Source organism: Primulina tabacum, chromosome 9 (genome assembly GCF_025594145.1).
Source record: "Primulina tabacum isolate GXHZ01 chromosome 9, ASM2559414v2, whole genome shotgun sequence".
Lineage (NCBI taxonomy): Eukaryota > Viridiplantae > Streptophyta > Magnoliopsida > Lamiales > Gesneriaceae > Primulina > Primulina tabacum.
Window position 1 is genome coordinate 40334182 of NC_134558.1, and position 21353 is coordinate 40355534.

Genomic DNA, 21353 nt, shown 5'->3' on the forward strand with positions numbered 1-21353 from the left:
TCTCCTTTTACTAATCTAACAATAAAGTCTTTTATATGCATGCATATACGATATTTTTCAAAATATAATATGTTTTTTAGTGAATAATAATAATAATATTAATTTTTTTTTAGAACTTATGGAGTTGGGTGATCTGTTAAATTTCTTCCGCATTATGTTCTTTTTCGCATCAAATGATCTTGGATGATCAAACCATTTGTTATAATGATATTCACATATCATATTTTACTAATAGCGTTTCACTTTTAGTTTGAATTAAAACATCCTTAATTACTTTTTTAGTTCTTAAAATAGTAATGGTATTTCAATTTTTTGAGAAATTTTATTTTAACAACGTAATTATTTAAAAACAAAATTTGAGATTCAGTCGGCCAAAAATATAAAAAGGAAAGGGAAAATCATGATAAAAATAATAAACTACGTATCGGTTATTTAATATTTAAATAAAATTGAGTTTTCAAACTATTTTTGTAATGTGGTATTTGTTATTTTACTTGTTTGAAAAATACAATATGTTTTATTTGTAGTTTTCTTGTGTTTATTTTTAAAATCATCTTTATTTTTATCATCTTAATAATACATAATTTTTTTAGTTTGCGATACAAATAAATAGAAGACGATGTAAACTAAAATCAAAACTTTATTAATTTTTTTTAGTGAAAATTAATATTATTTTTAGATGGATATTGTAATTTTAATTTTGAGAAAGATACTTGATTATATTTTAAGATTATAGTTAGTAACTTATTTTAATTACCTATTTATAGTGTATATAATTAAAGTTCTAGTAATTTAAAGAAAGATGGTAATTTTATTAACTTGTAAGAAGAAAATTTACTGTCAATATAATTTTCTAGATTGTTAGTAGTATTTTAACTGCTAAATATTGCTTTTTATGACAATAATATTATTTTGTCTCTAAAATAGGTAAGAGTAGGTACAGTGTCATGGATATAGAGACGTTATTCTTGAGACGAGTTGATCTGTTTCATATTATTGTAAAAAATATTATTTTTGATTAAAAGTAATATTTTTTATGATCCGTGAGACGACCTCGTATGATTTTTTGTGGATATATATTATTAGTATTTTTTCCTAGAATATTGTAATATATATATACTAGTATTTAACCCTTCCGATGCACGTGATGATATTATTAAAAATTAGTGAAAAATGAATAGATATTTAAATTAAAAAAATATAATTAAAAAAATAAAAATAAAACTATTTTTTCGCTTATATTTAAAAAATTTCTTAAATACAACGTATGTCGATTAATTTTTTTTGGCTAATAATCACTATCATATATCAAAATTTATGATTGTGTTAGCCTAAGATAATGACATGATGCTTATCGTGTTTAGTGTATTGATGTTGGCCACCAACCTTAATTCTTTAATTTTCGAGAAGTTATATTTTATTATTTTTTAACATGTGATAAAAAATATTTTTAAATCACATTCAATAAAATTAATGAGAAATAATTTTTTAAAAATTCAGTAATTTCGTTTAAATCCACATTCACAAACAATTTTATGACATGACACATGTTCGACACATTTGAATGATAACAATAATTGTTTCATCAATATCTTTATCCAAATGAGTTCTGATTTTATTTACAAAATTTATTCATAATATACACAACAGCCTATTATTCTGAAAAAAAATGAAATATGTGATCCTAAGTAAATTATGCATAAATCAGAAAAGTTATTTAATTCACATTTATTATGTATTCCAAAACAATGTCAATAAATTTTATAACATGTCTTCTAATAAGATGCTTACTTTCTTTATAATTGGTTTAATCACTTCAATTACGGGAAATTTTATATTATCATGAATCCGTGAACTTTTTAATATAGAAGAAAATTGTCACATTAGTGATACGCAGTAATTAAAATTTTGTACAAATAGATGAAAAATATTTTTATTTCTTGACCATGAAAGACATATTTCAAACTTAATGTCTCGTTGTTATCGTTGTTTCCATATGTAGGTAGTTCATAACAACGAATAAATCTAAATTTAAACGAACATTACATTTTGAAATGATTCAACTCATATATGGTGCTGAAAAGAGGAGTCATTTTAGAATTCAATTTTGGATTAGATAAATTTAGTAAGATAAATAGTGTAAAATTGACTTCTAATATAATATGCAATATTGCATTATTTATAATTTAAAATTCAAATAAGACATCTCAAGGGACAAAAATTATACCATATATTAACGTAACTCTTTCAAATTATGGAAATCTCGAATTGCCTCCATTGAGTGTCAAACATTTCTGATTATTGATGGTAATATACATGTTTATTGAGAGTAATTTAACGTCCATTTGAAACTCTTTTGAATATATCTCTTTTAATTTTTTTGTACTCTCTTATTTGAATTTTTAAAAAGACAATTCAATATATACAATATTCATATAGTTTTGGAAAAAAACTACAACGCATTAATTCTTTCAAATGAAGATAATTTCAAAATAATATGTATTTGGGATAAAAAATTTATGATTATTAAATGGTAAATTAATGTTCATTGGAAAACCTTGTTGTAGTGATAACTTCTACGGTCAACCAATTTTATTTTTAGAAAAATTAAATAAACTAATAAAATATTGTATTTCTTTTTTAGTAAGTAATTTGGGCACAAAATTACTTAAAATAGAAAATTTATTTTTGAATGATTTATCTCATGAGTGATACTGAACATTGCAATCATTTGTATTTTAAATTTATTTATACAGTTTTTAATTAAATCGACTGATATAATCAATGCAAAATTTTTAATGTAGTTTATGTTTTTAATAGAGTTTAGTTTTAATTTGAGTAAAAAAAATAAAAAACATATAATACATAAATTACATTTGAATTAATATAAAAATTAACTGAATTTAAAATTGAATTAAATGAATTAAAATCAATGCAAACAATAATTGAAATGATCATTTATTGCAGTACACATGTGTCAATATTCATGTAAATCTTTCCTTTTTAAAAATGGCTTTTTGACGGGAAATTACTATTTTTTGCAAAAACTCTGCTTTTATATATAGAAGAAATGATACATAGAAAACTTTTTAATACGAATTACTGTGTTTTTTTTTAAATATTCATTTAACATTTCATGATTTTTTTTAATCTCGTCAATTTGAAATAATTTCCATTCGAAACTAGACTGCTATGAATTGCTATTTGATAGTTTCTGAGGTACCAAAATATTATTTTAAGAAACTTGAAGGGGGTTCGTATAAAATGCGTAAAAGATTAGTTTAATCAGTCAATCGTGTGGGGATATCATTAGACGACGGTAATGGCCACCGCAACCTTCAACCAGCACATTCGACCTCGCCCTCTCCTTGCGACGCCGCTGCCGCCACCGGGAAGTATATCGGAAATAGTCTTCTACTCCGCACCTCTTAAGCCCAACAAGCTTGTAAGTGGAGTTCGAGAATGTAATCTCCTAATTGCGGCGTATCTCCCACCTAGTCGTCCGCCTTCTTCTGCGTCGAGAACGCATTTCAATCCTTCCACCAAACTCTTCGTTAGCGGTCAGCTCTCTCTCTCTCTCTCTCTCTCTCTCTCTCTCTCTCTCTCTCCCCCCCTTTAACTTTTTTTTTTTTTGGTAATTAAAGTATTGGTAACTGTGTTTTCTGGAAATTTTTAGTGCCTCTTCAACAGTGTTTCTATGCGATATGTACTGGTGGTTGCAAACTTAATATTATATTCATATGTAATTTGCTGAATTTTGTTAGGGAAAGTTTCCATTCGATGTAGCTTAGAACAGTTCAAACTCTGAAATTTAAAACAAGAGTCATCAGTCATCAATAAGCTGTATACCTTTGCAGGATGTTTGAATCGCGGGGACTATGAAATGTGCTCTAGCTCGAGTTCGATCTCTACCTGAACCTATTCTAGATTATTAATCTAGACTCGAGTCGTTTCCAAGTGGCTCGAGCTTAAGTTTAGCTCTCATGCGCATAATCTGTCACAAGTCTGATTAGGGAGGTAAATTTAGAAATTAAACTCTTGCAAAACACTGGAGAGTGGAAAGCTCATTCTTCACATCCTTTACGAAATTTCAAGGCAATCTGCCACTCCCTCAGAGAATGCTAGCCATCAACCTAAACATGATCTTCCCACACGATCTTGAGTTGAGGTAGAACAAAAGTATCTTATGACCTTTACAAAGTTAGTTACGTAAAAATAATTTTGTGAAAAAGTATTAATAGAATAGTAATTTAAATAATAAAAAAATTGTAACTTGGAGCTCGACCGAGATACTACTAGTCGGCTTGGTTGAGTTGAACTTTGATGCAAGTGGATTGGCTCTCTTACACTCCTAGGTATGATATTTCACTTGAATTATGGTATGTAGGAATGGATTTCCTGGATCAAGTCAACAACCATTGTAGTTGTAGTAGTAGTAATAAAAATAACTATTATCGGTCATTAAATTTCTTGTGCGCATCTAGAATGACTTGCTGTGGCAACGAATTCTGAACTTCGTTATTGTATGCTGATGGGCAATCCCCCATGATTGTGTGTGAGAATTGTGTTTCCAACTATGTTCTGAATGTCTCGATGGTTTTTTGTTTTTGTTTTATCAGGGCTCTCTTTTAGGACCACAGAGGAGAGTCTAAGAAATGCATTCGAAAACTTTGGTGAGCTCGTTGAAGGTCAGAATTGCATCACAAAACTTGGGTATCAGATTCTTTATTGAAAGCTCTTTTCTGTTGGGTTTGTATCAAGGATTTTATTTTTGTTAAATTTTAAATCTGTCAATTGGTAATTTGAGCATGATACCTTGAAGTAACCAAAAATCATCAATCCCGGTGTTTCTCTTTACAATATTGTTAATAGTGCTGTGTTGTTTCAGAAATCAGAATCGTGGATATGATTTAAATGGATATTAAATCTGATAAATTATTTTTCAACCCACACAAATGGTTGAATTATGGGTTTCAAGATTCTAAAATGAGATCATGTGTTATCATTATTATAGTGAATTTGGTGATGGATAAGATTGCGAACAGGCCGAGGGGATTTGCATTCTTAAGATATGCCATGGCAGAGGAGTCTAAGAAAGCCATTGAAGGTATGCATGGGAAGGTAAGTCTGTAGGTGGCCTACACACGCGCACACGCACGTAAAAAAGTCTAGATTGCAGATTGGAAGATTCTCTTAAAACACTTGATATTTCAGGATACAAATGTAGAAATTTAGATGTACGAGTAATCTCTGTCCCTTTCGACAATTTTTCTCTCGTTTTGAATTGGCTTCCCAACGTCCTTGCAGTTTCTCGATGGCCGAGTAATCTTTGTTGAGGTAGCAAAATCCAGAAGTGACCTTCGTGAAGGGCTCAAGCAGAAACCTGGAGAGAGAGAGCTGGAGTGACCTTCACAATAGCATGTGAAGAAAAAGATACTGCAAGAAGGCTACTCCGGTTGCCTCACGCCTGCTAGGCGATCAACTATATTTCATCCAAGTTTTTGGTCATCTGTTTTGGTTACCTAGCTAAATTGACATACTGCAAGCACGGTACGCTCCACCATACTAAATTCACCCTTTTTGAACAGCAAGTGTTGAATGGTATACAATTACAAATGCACTAAATTGTACTGAATCTTTTACCAGTTGCTACCAGTCAGTAGTGATGATAAGGCATAAGAGTCTCTTTATTTCTTCTATTTTCAAAATTAAAGTCAAATATTACTATTTTATTTATGTTCCTATATTATAACCTAGTACGAATCACTTGAAATTTAAAAAGAAGATCCCCACAACGTAAACGTGTCTGTGTATATAATTGAAATCTACATTCAATTATATTTTCTTCAAAAAACAATAGCATACATATATCATAAAATCTATAATATAATCAATGGATTCACGATACGATCAACATACCTCTGACTACAATCTCTCAATACGATCAAGTGAAGAGGCATGCGACTCATGCAGTGTCATTGTTGATGTGGCAAGAAACCATAGAAGGCAGGAAATAGAAATACACACACCAAGAAACAGCATGTGCAGCAAAACTTCAGTACAAACTTACCTTTGTAACAGCGTCTGAAGTTCCAAAATCAGAAATGAAAATGTTTTGGTTACTCAGGAAACAATTAATGTACGTAATTCCTGTTCATACATCGACTAGGAATTGAGTAGTAACTTGGTCAAAGAAAATTATATCACAATTGACAGCTCTGTTGCACAAGGATGTTGACACCATCGGCGTTAGCTAACACACATGGTTCAGATTTCTTTACAAGAATGGCTGGCAACTCAAAAGTTAATAAAATCATAAATTTCGACATAAAATAAACAATGGTTAGAAAGATTCCTCGACCCGGGGTTATCAATTGTGATGAGCTATGAGCAAACACGAGCTGGTCGACTCTCCCATACTTGAAGAAATGACATGGCTGACTTGTCTTCCCTCTCTGATAAACACCGCTTGTACGGAACAAAACCCTTCACCATTATTTTTTACCAGAATTCGCCGTATGCTCTGACTGGTGGGACTCAATATCCTGATTTTCATGATTGTATTCTTCACAGATTGATCCATTGTTTGAGCCAGCCAAAAGACACTTTCTTTTGAAGATCTTCTTTGCCCGCTTCTGCACGTAGAAGATCTTCGACCCTTTCTGCTGCCTTTAGCTTGCATAAATTGAGATGATTGTAGACCCGCCTTTGGTACCAATACCACCAAGACAATCCAAAAACGTTCTCCATGTGGCTAGGAACGCTCTTCAACAAATGAGTTGGCAAACTGAAGGGAGTTACCGTACTTGGGACAAATTCAAGACTTATGCGCATGCAAGTTTTGAAAGAGCTTCTCGCTATTGTTTTCTGGGGTCCCATCCATGCGATCAAGTGGTAAAGATTTAGAGTTCTCAATGAGTTGTAAAGACTGTTTTGACAGATCTCTCACAATAACGGTTTTTCCAAATAGTTTAATACTAGCACAAGATTCTTCAGTAGATGTATGATCCATGGAAAAAGTCGTTTGAGAAGTCAACTCAAATTTCTGCATGCCCATAAAGGGAGAAAAAATCTCAAATTCAACTTGTAAGAGCTCTCAGCTGAATTTGGTGGCAGCATAAATGAATAAGTAAGATAGCGTGGTGGAGTTATCGGCCGGGACTGAAACAGAAGATACTTTCAGAGAGTAATTAAAATAAATATCTTCTTTATAAGTTAGGACAGATGTCACATATCATTATCGTTCTGCGAATCAGTAGCACACGAAGCGGCTGGAGAAACGCAAATTTTATGAATCTCAGGATCAGAACAAACTGTTGAAAACCCGAGGTTGGCGAGAGATTCTCTCTGTTGGCAAAAGTAACATCTGAAGAGGGTGATCTTTCAGGTTGAGGTGAAACCATGGATTCTGCAGTAACTGAATCAACTTTACGAGGGGCAAGGATGGAGGGGGTTTCTTTTTGGGCCATGGAGGAGGGATCTTGTAAGGACCGTGTATTGTATTATCGTAAATCTTATATGATTATCGATAATTCAGGAATTTGATATGTGATTATACATTTGATGTATATTATGACAATGAAATTGAGAAAATGAATATTGAATATGAATTGACGCTGTAAGAGCTCGAGTGGAGAGGCCGGACGCCAATTTAGTACAAACATAAATAATTGTACAGAACGAGTGGCGCCCGGGCGGTAGAAAATGACCGCCCGAGCGCCAAGGTAAAAATTTTGAGTATTCGGGCAGAACACTTCGCGCCCGAGCGGTATGTTGCAACCGCCCGAGCGCGATGCAAGTGATAATCGAACAGGACATGCCGCGCCCGAGCGCTAGTTTTTGACCGCCCGAGCGCGGTGCATTTGAAAGCCGGGGGCAGAATGTCTCGCGCTCGGGCGCGAGAATTCTACCGCCCGAGCGCGTAGGCGGTGAGGATAAAGATTAGATTTTGTTCTTTCTTCCTTCATTTCACCTACCGAGAGTTCGAGAGAATACGAGGGAATTTAAATTTCTTTCGTCCGAGTCGACTTCGAAACGCTGTCTAAACGCGAAACAAATGATATATTTGTGATCTTCGCGTTGAGGGCTTCTGACTGAGGTAATTTTCTTCTGGTTCCAGCAGCTCTAAATATCAAAGTGCTGGAATAGCATGTATTTGAAGTTGAATTTCCTGTATGTAGTAGAATAACCGACAATAAAGTTATATTCGAAGTCGGAATTGAATTATGATATGAATTTGATTTGATGTGAAGTTTTGAAGTTTCAAATGATATTTGAAACTCATATTAATGATTTTGGAGTATGTTATTGATTGGAATGAGTATATTATTGATGTAGATAAAGTGTAATATCAATATCTTCAGGCTACATCAACTGGAAACGAAGAATTGAGGTATGTTGCGACCGGGTAACATACGACATGTATCTGTATTATATGATATATGTCGGATTGATTTGATTGATTGGAATGAGATTATGTGTCTATATGCCTTAATTGTTGATTGATGTGGCATACATGACATTGAGATTGAGATATCGATGTATAAAATAAATGTTTTGTTAACACACATCATTTTATGCATACATCGATACATGACATGCACGTTGAGCTATGATCCTTGGATACCTTGATATGATTGGATTGGATTCCGGGGTTTGTGAACACAATCGCTATGCCGGTATTATATGAACCGTAAAGCATAGACAATTGTGGTCCCATATGATTGGATATGAGATTTGGGATTTGATGGCGCTTTGCCGACGCTATCATACGAGTATCCCATATTGGCCGGTGTGCCAGCTCGAGCATTGATTTGATAGCGATTCGATTGATTCTGACATGTGCTCGGTGGATGGGCATTTGACCCGATACCTCCACGACATACATGCATTGCATACCATATATCATTGTTTAGATATTTGTGGTATATATGATTGATTGTTCCATACGGAGCTTTGCTCACCCCAAGGCGGGCTGTTGTTGTCTTCGTGTGTGGACAATGGCAGGTACTCCAGGATATCAGGAGACCGGAGAGGGTGCTTCTGGAGGGAGTCACAGTTTGAGTTGAGGTTTATATTTTGTTCCCAGTATATATGTATCTATATACCGGGGCATGTCCCGAGGATATGAGTTGTTTGTATGTGATTGGCTTTGATTACGTGTGGGCGTGTTTTATGATGTGAGATTAAATACTATTTTTAGAATTTATATTATAGAAGAAATATTTCGGGCTCATTGTAAAGAAATTTTAAACTCGTTTTCCGCTGTAATTAGTTAACCCTAATCAGATTGCATTGTAATAAAGATTAGGAGCTAAGGGCCCCACACAGAGTGGTATCAGAGCATAGCTGGGAATGCTCGATTGAGTCTTGTGTACACTTGAATAGGCACAAATGAATTGTGCGCTTGTGTTTGATTTATTTGTATTACTTGCTCTTATTTGATTTGAATTGAGTAAGTATTTGATGCGACTGACGATATGAGATGATGAGATTATGAAATTGTGATATTCATCTTTTGATTTGTAGATGGATCCCACAAATGAGACTGCGAGTAGCAGTACTGAGAGGATTGTTGGGCAATTTGAAGGATTGTCCATGGATGTGGTGATGGCTCGATTCCAGGATTTGAACCATCGAGGTTCTTTGGCACTGAGAGTACTGAAAGAGCTGAGGCCTGGCTAAAAGATATCGAGCACTTGTTTAATATTGTGGAATATTCTAAGGCTCGGAGATTGAAACTTGCTCTTTATCAGTTGAAGGACCGAGCTAAATCTTGGTGGGAAGCCGCTGAGATTGGATTGAAAGAAGCCGGGATTGAAGTCACTTGGGATGTCTTCAAGGCCCAGTTTTTGGAGCAGTATTCCCCTCATTCTTATTATACTGCTCAGGAGAATGAATTCAATAATCTGCAGCAGGGAACGAAGTCTGTTGCGGAGTATGCTTCGAAATTTTCTACTCTGTTGAAGTATGCACCTCACGTAGCTGGGAATGCGAAGGCAAAATATAACAGGTTTGTAAATGGATTACATCCTGTCTTATATACTTATGTTGTTTCTGGATTGCCTACCAGCTACGCAGAGGCAGTTGAACGAGCCAAGGCAGCCGAGGCTGGACTTAGGAGAGGAGGTCCACAGTATACCCCTCCACCTCCGATGTCAGCTCAGCAACCTACTTTGAGGCCGAGAGGTAAGAAGTTCAAGAAGACTGGTTCTGTTTCTTCGCTTCTTCGAGCTCTAGTGGATCACAGAAAGGGGATCCTGTGATTGCACCCTATTGTAGCCATTGTGGGGGTAAACATACTATCGAGCAGTGTCGAGGTATGTTTGGTACTTGTTATCAATGTGGGCAGGAAGACCATTTCTCTCGAGTATGTCCGAACAGGGGTACAACTTCTGCTCAACCCCAGCCAGGATTTAGAGGTGGCCCTGGTATGACGAGACCTACTGTTCCTGTTCCATCGTTTCAGCAGTCAAGTGTCCCACGATATCGAGGACCGGGTGGTCAGAGTGCCCAAGTTCCTCCCCAAGTGAGAGTGTACGCCATGACTGAGGATCAGGCGAGAGAAGCTCCTGGAGGCGTGATTGCAGGTATTTGCACGCTTTGCGATTATCCTGCACGTGTTTTATTTGATACAGGAGCATCTCATTCATTCATATCTCATGCATTTGTTGCATCTCACGATATTGAGTGTACCCCGTTGTATGATACTTTGTCGATAGCCACGCCAGCAGGGAAGATTATTTTGTCTGAGAAAGTTGTGCATAATTGTGTATTGATATATGAGGATAATGTGGTATTTCTGAATTTGATTGTCCTCCCAATGCACGACTTTGATTGTATTGTTGGCATGGATATCTTGACAACAAATCGAGCTACTGTTGATTGTTGTCATGGAGTGGTTCGATTTCGACCGATTGATGGACCCAAGTGGAATTTTTATGGCAAGGGTTCCCAAGCCAAAATTCCATTGGTATCTTCTTTGGAAATGTCCCGATTGTTGACTAGCGGTGATGAAGGTTATCTTATCTACGCTATTGATATTTCGAAGAAGGAGTCTTCTTTATTTGAGATTCCCGTTGCGAAAGAATTCCCAGATGTATTTCCCGATGAGATTCCTGATTTTTCTCCTCATCGAGAAGTTGAGTTTAGTATTGATCTTGTGCCTGGGACTGCGCCTATTTCTAAAGCTCCCTATCGCATGGCACCTCTGGAATTGAAAGAATTGAAAGAACAATTGCATGATCTTCTCGATAAGGGATATATTCGACCGAGTGTATCGCCTTAGGGAGCTCCAGTTTTATTTGTTCGGAAGAAAGATGGTACTATGCGAATGTGTATTGATTATAGGCAACTGAATCGGGCTACTGTGAAGAACAAGTACCCACTTCCTCGTATTGATGATTTGTTTGATCAGCTTCAAGGTACTTCTGTATACTCGAAGATTGATCTTCGTTCTGGGTATCATCAAGTACGAGTTCGAGACGAAGATGTGCCCAAAACTGCTTTTCGTACGAGGTATGGCCACTATGAATTCTTGGTTATGCCTTTTGGTCTTACGAATGCTCCTGCTATCTTTATGAATTTAATGAATCGGGTCTTTCGGAATTATCTAGACCGATTCGTTATTGTTTTTATTGATGATATTCTTGTCTATTCGAAATCGAAAAAGGAGCATACTGAACATTTGAGACTGGTACTTCAAACTCTTCGTACTAGTCATTTGTATGCTAAATTGTCCAAATGCGAGTTCTGGATGGACAAAGTGGTATTTCTGGGCCACGTCATTTCGAGACATGGCATATATGTTGATCCTGCGAAGGTCGAAGCTGTATTGAATTGGCCAAGACCTACGAATGTTCCTGAGATCCGTAGCTTCATGGGTTTAGCGGGATATTATCGACGTTTTATTGAAGGATTTTCGAAAATAGCTAAACTTATTACTCAACTGACACAGAAGAATCAGCGATTCATTTGGTCAGATGAATGTGAAGCTAGTTTTCTTGAATTGAAGACCAGATTGACCACAGCACCTGTGCTTACGATTCCTTCAGGTACCGGAGGATTTGTGGTTTGTACAGATGCGTCTGGTAAAGGTTTGGGCTGTGTTCTGATGCAACATGGCAAAGTGGTTGCTTATGCGTCTCGTCAATTGAAATCTCATGAAACACGTTATCATGTTCATGATCTCGAATTGGCTGCCATTGTGTTTGCTTTGAAGATTTGGCGCCATTACTTGTACGGAGAAAAGTTTGTTATTTATTCGGACCATAAAAGTCTGAAATATCTCTTTTCTCAATCTGATCTGAATATGAGGCAACGCAGGTGGATGGATCTCCTGAAAGATTTTGATTGTGAGATTCAATATCACCCTGGATCGGTGAATGTTACTGCGGATGCCTTGAGCCGTAAAGTTTATGATTCTGTTTTAGCTTCTGTCAGTGTCGCCAAGGTACATGAGGATATATGTACTTCTGGCTGGACTTTTCACTCGAATTGGAATTCTGTCACTGTCTCAGCATTGCAAATTGAGCCGAATTTGATATCGAAGATACGAAAGGCCCAACGAAGCGATGCTCAGATCCAAAAGTCGAAAGAACTGGTATCGCCAGGACATCAATCTGGATTCCAGATTTCTTCTGATGGTTCTTTACGACTTAATGGTCGGCTGGTAGTTCCTGATGATTTTGATTTGAAATCTGCCCTTCTTCGAGAAGCACATTGTAGTAAATATAGTATTCACCCTGGAGGTCGAAAGATGTATTTGACATTGAGACCTCAATTCTGGTGGAAACGTATGAAGAAGAACATTGCTGAGTTTATTTCGAAATGTCTTGTCTGCCAGCAAGTAAAAGCCGAAAGAATGAAACCTGGAGGTTTACTCCATAGTCTCGAAATCCCAAAGTGGAATTGGGAACATATTGCTATGGACTTCGTGACTCATTTACCTCGTTCGCCCAAGGGCTGTGATGCTATTTGGGTTATTATTGATCGACTTTCGAAATCTGCGCATTTTATTCCGTATGAGCGGACTTATCCCTATAAAAGAATGGCCCGTTTATACATCGAGAATGTAGTGAGACTGCATGGTGTGCCAGTCTCAATTGTATCTGATCGTGATCCCAGGTTTGCTTCCAAATTCTGGGGTAGTTTTCAGGAAGCGATGGGTACGCGTTTGGCTATGAGTACTGCTTATCATCCTCAAACTGATGGCCAGACCGAGCGTACGATTCAAACGTTAGAGGATATGTTGCGTGCTGTTGTGATGGACTTCAGAATGGGATGGCAAGATGTCTTACCATTGGTCGAATTTTCTTATAATAATAGCTTTCAGACGAGTATCGGTATGGCACCGTTTGAAGCTCTATATGGGAGACGATGTAGATCACCGTTATTCTGGGATGAGATTGGTGAGAGACAATTGACTGGACCTGAAATGATACAGGAAATGAACGATAAGGTTCAGTTGATTCGGCAGTGGATGAAAGCTGCTCAGGATCGTCAAACGAGTTATGCGAATAAACGAAGACGACCCTTGGAATTCCAGAAAGGTGACAGAGTGTTTTTGAAAATATCTCCCTTTAGAGGCACTGTTCGATTTGGCATGCGAGGGAAATTATCTCCTCGATATGTTGGTCCATAGGAAATTCTGGATCGAGTTGGTGATCTTGCATATCGATTGGCATTGCCACCAGCTCTATCTGCTATTCACGATGTGTTTCATGTTTCTATGCTGAGGAAATATGAACCGGATCCATCACATGTACTTGCACCTGATGAGGTGAAACTTGATCCTTCTCTTTCCTATGTCGAACAACCTGTTCGAATTATGGATCGAAAGGAAAAGATATTGAGAAATAAATCGATTCTTTTAGTACGAGTGCAATGGACACGACATGGTGCTGAAGAATCAACGTGAGAATTGGAGAGCAAGATGCGAGATTCGTATCCGCATTTGTTTGATTCTATGACATCTGTTCCATTGTATTCGATGTATTCTGATCCTTTTTCTGATTTTAGTTTTGATATGTACTATAACTGGTGACATATGTATGTTTGCCAATGTTATGTATATAGAGATGTTTGAGATTTCGAGGACGAAATCTTTTAAGAGGGGGAGAAATGTAAGGACCGTGTATCGTATTATCGTAAATCTTATATGATTATCGATAATTCAGGAATTTGATATGTGATTATACATTTGATGTATATTATGACAATGAAATTGAGAAAATGAATATTGAATATGAATTGACGCTGTAAGAGCTCGAGTGGAGAGGCCGGACGCCAATTTAGTACAAACATAAATAATTGTACAGAACGAGTGGCGCCCGGGCGGTAGAAAATGACCGCCCGAGCGCCAAGGTAAAAATTTTGAGTATTCGGGCAGAACACTTCGCGCCCGAGCGGTATGTTGCAACCGCCCGAGCGCGATGCAAGTGATAATCGAACAGGACATGCCGCGCCCGAGCGCTAGTTTTTGACCGCCCGAGCGCGGTGCATTTGAAAGCCGGGGGCAGAATGTCTCGCGCTCGGGCGCGAGAATTCTACCGCCCGAGCGCGTAGGCGGTGAGGATAAAGATTAGATTTTGTTCTTTCTTCCTTCATTTCACCTACCGAGAGTTCGAGAGAATACGAGGGAATTTAAATTTCTTTCGTCCGAGTCGACTTCGAAACGCTGTCTAAACGCGAAACAAATGATATATTTGTGATCTTCGCGTTGAGGGCTTCTGACTGAGGTAATTTTCTTCTGGTTCCAGCAGCTCTAAATATCAAAGTGCTGGAATAGCATGTATTTGAAGTTGAATTTCCTGTATGTAGTAGAATAACCGACAATAAAGTTATATTCGAAGTCGGAATTGAATTATGATATGAATTTGATTTGATGTGAAGTTTTGAAGTTTCAAATGATATTTGAAACTCATATTAATGATTTTGGAGTATGTTATTGATTGGAATGAGTATATTATTGATGTAGATAAAGTGTAATATCAATATCTTCAGGCTACATCAACTGGAAACGAAGAATTGAGGTATGTTGCGACCGGGTAACATACGACAGGTATCTGTATTATATGATATATGTCGGATTGATTTGATTGATTGGAATGAGATTATGTGTCTATATGCCTTAATTGTTGATTGATGTGGCATACATGACATTGAGATTGAGATATCGATGTATAAAATAAATGTTTTGTTAACACACATCATTTTATGCATACATCGATACATGACATGCACGTTGAGCTATGATCCTTGGATACCTTGATATGATTGGATTGGATTCCGGGGTTTGTGAACACAATCGCTATGCCGGTATTATATGAACCGTAAAGCATAGACAATTGTGGTCCCATATGATTGGATATGAGATTTGGGATTTGATGGCGCTTTGCCGACGCTATCATACGAGTATCCCATATTGGCCGGTGTGCCAGCTCGAGCATTGATTTGATAGCGATTCGATTGATTCTGACATGTGCTCGGTGGATGGGCATTTGACCCGATACCTCCACGACATACATGCATTGCATACCATATATCATTGCTTAGATACTTGTGGTATATATGATTGATTGTTCCATACGGAGCTTTGCTCACCCCCAAGGAGGGCTGTTGTTGTCTTTGTGTGTGGACAATGGCAGGTACTCCAGGATATCAGGAGACCGGAGAGGGTGCTTCTGGAGGGAGTCACAGTTTGAGTTGAGGTTATATTTTGTTCCCAGTATATATGTATCTATATACCGGGGCATGTCCCGAGGATATGAATTGTTTGTATGTGATTGGCTTTGATTACGTGTGTGCGTGTTTTATGATGTGAGATTAAATACTATTTTTAGTATTTATATTATAGAAGAAATATTTCGGGCTCATTGTAAAGAAATTTTAAACTCGTTTTCCGCTGTAATTAGTTAACCCTAATCAGATTGCATTGTAATAACGATTAGGAGCTAAGGACCCCACAAATCTCATTTGGATTGAAATGTCTCTCGCCATCGATACTTGAATCCCAGGTTACCTGAGGTTAAAAAGGTAAGTAAATATAAGATTACGTAAACTGTGAAATTATAGAAAGTTATCTTAGATTGAATGATTGATGCCAAATTGCCCATGCTAGCTTTAATAATCTGTTCGAACACCAGGTATAAAACTATTATTTTTTTATTGTGAATATCAGTAGGGTTATCTGTCTTACATATAAAGATTCATAAGACCGTCTTACAAAAACCTACTCTAAACTTTAATAGTTAAACTTGAAAATATCTCAACGAAAAATACTTCTTTTCAAAGTCACAGCGCTAAATTCACCCATGATATTCTCAAATGGTTGCCAGCATTAATTAAGTGTTCGTACTTTTAGTTTGTAATAAGGTAAGTATTTCAAAACTAGAACTGACACACACAATACATATGTTAACTGTTAGAATAATAAATCTTCTTGAAGGAAGCATGAAACCATGAGAACGAGGAGAGATGAACGGTTAATGAGTGGAATGATCTTTTCTCACCATGGATGAGATTTGGTGGTGGAAAATGTGAAACCGTTTTCATTAATATAATTGTAAGTTTAAATAGATAATTAATTAATACGACTCAAACATAATTAGAAGGATATATTTGAATGATCACGTAAAAGTACCACGAACAGTTTTTTCTAGGGTATTCATACTTCATTAAACAGTAATACACAAACTATGCTATATTTTAATACACAACAAAGCCATTATATCGTTTCTTTTTAATTTTTATTCAATTACATTGACACAAAAACTCATGTCAATTTTGTGAGACATATCTTCTATTTGAATCACCAATTTAAAAAAAATATTATTTTTTGTAAATATATGCATTGTCAACACGCGTTTCATGAGCACTGCATGACAGAGATTCTGATCTAATGACCATGAATGCACCATATCTATTTTCATGTGATACAATGTTTTGGAATACGTGAAAAAATACACGTGATCCATTCATGATCATTAGGATCAACCCGGTAACCCAAAGGTAAGCATCAAACAAACCCTGCAATAGAGGATTCATTTTCACCTGTCTTGCAACTACAGATCTCGATAATTATGCCACTTTTGGTATCTCCGATGCCCTGGTAGCACAGGTCTAAGCCGAGAGGCCGACATGCAGTTCATGCAACAGCATCCTCTGAAGTCATTCACACACTTCAAGCAGCATCTGCAAAAGCGAACCCGATCACATTCAGCAATAACAGGGTTGCTAAAAAAAAGGAATATCATATAAATGCAAAAGCTAAGTGACAAAGTGGTTGGATTTTTCTTTTATAAATTCGCAAAATTTTATAAATAAAAATCCATAATAAATTTTAAAAACATTTACAAATACTACCTAAACCTAACTAAATAAGTAACATCCTATCAAATAATATCCATATCTTGAGACAGAAGGAAAAAAGGCTCTTCGAAGTTATGCATATCAATCGTATTATTCTCTCCCGGACACATTTTTTTAGACGTACCATTCACAAAATTGACTATTGATTCTAGGAGAACGAAAACTTACAGAAAAAGCAGGTTGCAGTCAAGATTGGCGCAGTTGCGATGCCTCAACTCAGAAACTTGAGCAGCACATATGTAGCATTTCGCAAACGAATGGTACACTTCTTGCTTTCTTCTTGGATCAGAACAAATTTCGGGCTTGTAGGTAAAAGGTGAGAGGGAAAGACGGCCATCAAAAACAAACAAATTTCCAACCCATCCAACAGAACCTTCAGTCTCGAGGTAATGAGAAACTCCTCCACTTAGAGTATACAAATTTTTAAAAGCCCCGTTGCCTGTCACACAAACAAGAAACTTAAAGTATAACAAAGCAATTTCTTTATTTGATTACATGTTTTTGAGAGCTTGAAAAATAAAAAATATAAATAGCATATTGCACCTTCCAAGATTCAAATTTCAGAATCAAGCAATCCGATGCACCATAGAAATTGTTTTAACAAGAACAGGACATGAAAAGCATCAATATTCACAAGATTGACCTGAGAATTGTGGAGTATATGTCGCAGCGGATTCCTCCAGTACAATACATCAATATATCTGTTCTCTCTTTATCAACAGCAGACAAAGGATCTGAAGCCAGAACCTGGACACAAAATCGGTGCAAAATAAGGCTGTGTTCCGTCAAGGGTGGGTCAAATTTCTTGAATGTATGTGTGTGTTATGCCAACTCCGATTAATTTCATACGGATAATATAGGAAATTTCTTGAAGGATGTATTAGGACCTAGGGGTTTTCAGCAAGTAAAATATCAAAAGAAGGCACTACCTCCGACTCCGGTAGGCCAAACGACGTGCTTCTGAAGCAATCTACATCAGGACGCTGTGCCCCTTGGAAGTGACCAACATCCCATTCATAACCTTAAAACATGTGGCTTAATTATGTCCCATAAACACTAAAAGAATATTTGAACAAATGGAACGGAATATCATTCTAGATTGAACAAAAACAAAAACAAGAGGGAATTTGAGACTCAATGAGATGTAAATTGGAGTGCCATACTATTGTTTGTAAATTATATTTCAATAAACACTTGCTTCCGCCTAATAACACAATGAATTACATGTTTGCATGCATATTAGGCTTTGTGAGGAAATGGAACATTTAAAAAGGGATGGTCGCTGCACTCAATTTCATCTAATGTTTGCTAATTAGTCTAAAGGCATGACCTTTGGATAGTTGATATTCCATAGAGTTGATCACCTTGTTCAAATCATGAAGCCATATATCCTTAGGGTTAGAAAACTTAAATTTAACAACACAAAATAGGTAACACCAGAATTGGGTAAGATAAATTTGAAGTTCATATATATATTAAGGAATGTAATGAAATGGTTCGCAGGGGCAGAGGATTGTAGAATTGAAGATGTATAGAAAAATAAATTATCATAATGTGTTACACAAAAAGGACAAACGAGATGCGATGGAAAAACTAGTCATTCCTGGTAAATTTACAAATAGTTTAACATTGAAAATCATGCAATGGTTCTGGCATTAAGACACTAATGTAACGTTCTCTAGCAAACCATTTTTAAAATGTCACGCTCAATGTTACTTAAACCAATGATCATACCATGGGAAACCAATTTTCTACCATTTAAGTTGGTGCATTGGTTGTAAATAAACTTTATATTCATGAAATATGCTATGAACCAGAGGAAGAAAGCAGCAACGAGAATATTTTTTTTTTCTAAAAAAAGGATAATACCGTTTCTCACATCCAGAAGAACAACTGCGTTTGATGAATTATCGATCTTATTAACTGCTGTCAGTCTGCTCCTCCATTGAGATGGTGTAAGAGGTGTGGCTCGCATTGACGGGTCAAGCAAAGGGAGATCTGATATGCCCTCTTCCCACTGGGAGAAAGAATGGACCCCAAGATATATTAATACATCAATAAAATTCAACAGAAATGAAAATAATAGGTTCCTGGGCTGCCCAGTACAGATAAACAAAGAATCTGCCAAAAAAGTTAATCATATGTCTAGAAGGCTACTAAGATTCTAGTCCTAGCAGTAAAAAGTACAGAGTTTCACAAAGTACGTATCATAAATCGTAGAAAATAAGCACCAAAAGCAAGAAAGAAAATTAACGATTAACAGTTGGCAGTAGGTGTTATAAACCATATATCTTGCCTGTACAAGGGATGGCTTATATCGCAATCTCAATTTCGGAAAAGCATGGCCATTATATCCAGGGGAGAGCTGAACTAATATATCAGAAAACCTATGATCTTCTCTCACCCAATTAACATATGTCATGGCATCTTTTGCGGGACCACTGTACTGCACAAGATGGAGTGTAAGGTAAGAATGTAAAAATGCTACATACCGAAGATTCAGCCAAACATCAGACACATAGATTGGCTGGAAGATTTAAAGACAGTGACCATGACACAATAATAACATCAAAAAACGAACGAAAACAAACTGTTTATCAGCTAGAACTGGCCAAAGTATGAAACTGACCACCAATTAGAATATCAATAGAGAAGAAAAAAGGAATACCTGTGCATTAATTCCTTGCTCATTCAAATATATACGGCCACGTATATCACGACCCTGGATTAATTATCAATAGGCAAATTCTAAAAAAAACAACCAAAATATGCAGCAAAAAACCAACAGACATGTTAAAAATAAATTCTGAGATTATAAAAACGCAACACACAAAACAAAGCAAAAGGAAACAAAGCATAAAATCACCTGCATGAAAGAGAGATGTTTAGAGACTTCCATTTCTGGGTCTTCAACAAACGCTAAGCGGTAGAAATTAACCACCACGAACTCGTCATCCTCGTACACTCTGGGAGCACCAGCCTCCACCTCAACCCAGTTGCCACTTGTAGACGCAAGCGCTGAAAGACTGAATCTTTCTTTAAAATCGCAACAAAATCTACCCCAAACATAACTTTTAGATTTCATCAGGCATTGAGAATAAAGCGGGGAATTGAAAAACTGGGTTCCATTGCTGAATGAGGAGTATTCAGTTCTTTTGTCGGAGGTACTGGGCTTGAGAAATGGCGTCCATGTGACGATTGTGCAGGACCAGGCCATGGCTAAATTAATGGCAACCAAAATGATGCTTCTCTTCAGTGTTCCTGGTTGTAAATTGGATTAGGATGGTGGGGACACGAGCCTGCAAATCAAAATTACAAATTTACCCTTGACCTCGAATAAAACCTAACCCATCTTCCCCGGAAATATATATACAACAAAATGCCGTTTGAATTTGACATATAATTTTCTCAATTTGTAATCTTTCGTTTGGCCATGCTCGTCCTGTTATAAGTACTAGGCGAGCCCAGAAATCTTATGCGAAACCGGAAATCAGGACCTGTTCATGTTGGTTGACACCATACACACAAGATTATATATTTTTTGTGCTTTTTGTCAGAAGAATCAGCGGAGGCGATGTTAGACTACAGTGAATTTGATGCGCACTTCAATTTGTTGGCCCTTCGAATTCCGAGGGAAAAATGGAAGCTCGCCACTCAATCTTCAATGGGTGTGGACTGAAGTACATTACTATAATTCAAGTTCTCGTTTTTTTCTCCACTTGATCAGGTATTTGCTTGATAGGCCACGTATCAAACCTATCACAGAGTATTCTTGCTTGGTCATGTGAATTTTCTTTTGAGTTCAATCGTAGATTTATCTGAAATCCACGGTCATAAAGTTGATGAATTGAAGGAGCTCTTTGAAATTCAAGTGGTTCCTTATTCATTTACTCTTGGTTATTCATACTGGAGTGCCGGTACGTTGTAGTTTATCCTATACTTATGATTTTTAACAACCTTAGATAAGCTATTGCAATTTTCTC

At 36.4% G+C, this 21353-nt stretch overlaps 2 protein-coding genes across 3 annotated transcripts; one reads left to right on the forward strand and one right to left on the reverse strand.

Moving 5' to 3' along the window:
* Window positions 1-3278: 3278 nt before the first annotated feature.
* LOC142556193 (organelle RRM domain-containing protein 6, chloroplastic-like) lies at window positions 3279-5679 on the forward strand. 2 transcript variants are annotated; one of them, XM_075667517.1, is made up of 4 exons: window positions 3279-3560; window positions 4620-4688; window positions 5015-5107; window positions 5308-5679. In XM_075667517.1, the coding sequence occupies exons 1-4, from the start codon at window positions 3323-3325 to the stop codon at window positions 5334-5336; spliced, it is 429 nt and encodes a 142-aa protein (XP_075523632.1). In that variant the 5' UTR covers window positions 3279-3322; the 3' UTR covers window positions 5337-5679. The 2 variants fall into 2 exon arrangements, with proteins under 2 accessions (XP_075523632.1, XP_075523631.1); XM_075667516.1 differs by having other exon boundaries at window positions 3281-3560; window positions 5015-5121.
* An 11236-nt stretch (window positions 5680-16915) lies between these two features.
* LOC142556195 (rhodanese-like domain-containing protein 8, chloroplastic) lies at window positions 16916-21277 on the reverse strand. The gene is given in 8 exon segments (XM_075667520.1): window positions 16916-17193; window positions 17539-17804; window positions 18010-18117; window positions 18300-18391; window positions 19240-19387; window positions 19667-19816; window positions 20039-20092; window positions 20237-21277. Coding segments are annotated over 8 exon segments (1314 nt in total). The 5' UTR covers window positions 20588-21277; the 3' UTR covers window positions 16916-17048.
* Window positions 21278-21353: the final 76 nt, after the last annotated feature.

Excerpts from the sequence above, each read along its gene's own strand:
- LOC142556193 (XM_075667516.1), top strand. The coding sequence starts at position 3,323 with ATGGCCACCGCAACCTTCAACCAGCACATTCGACCTCGCCCTCTCCTT. Across the intron at positions 3,561-4,619 it reads CACCAAACTCTTCGTTAGCG|GGCTCTCTTTTAGGACCACA; the intron begins GTCAGCTCTCTC and ends TTGTTTTATCAG. Across the intron at positions 5,122-5,307 it reads TTGAAGGTATGCATGGGAAG|TTTCTCGATGGCCGAGTAAT; the intron begins GTAAGTCTGTAG and ends ACGTCCTTGCAG.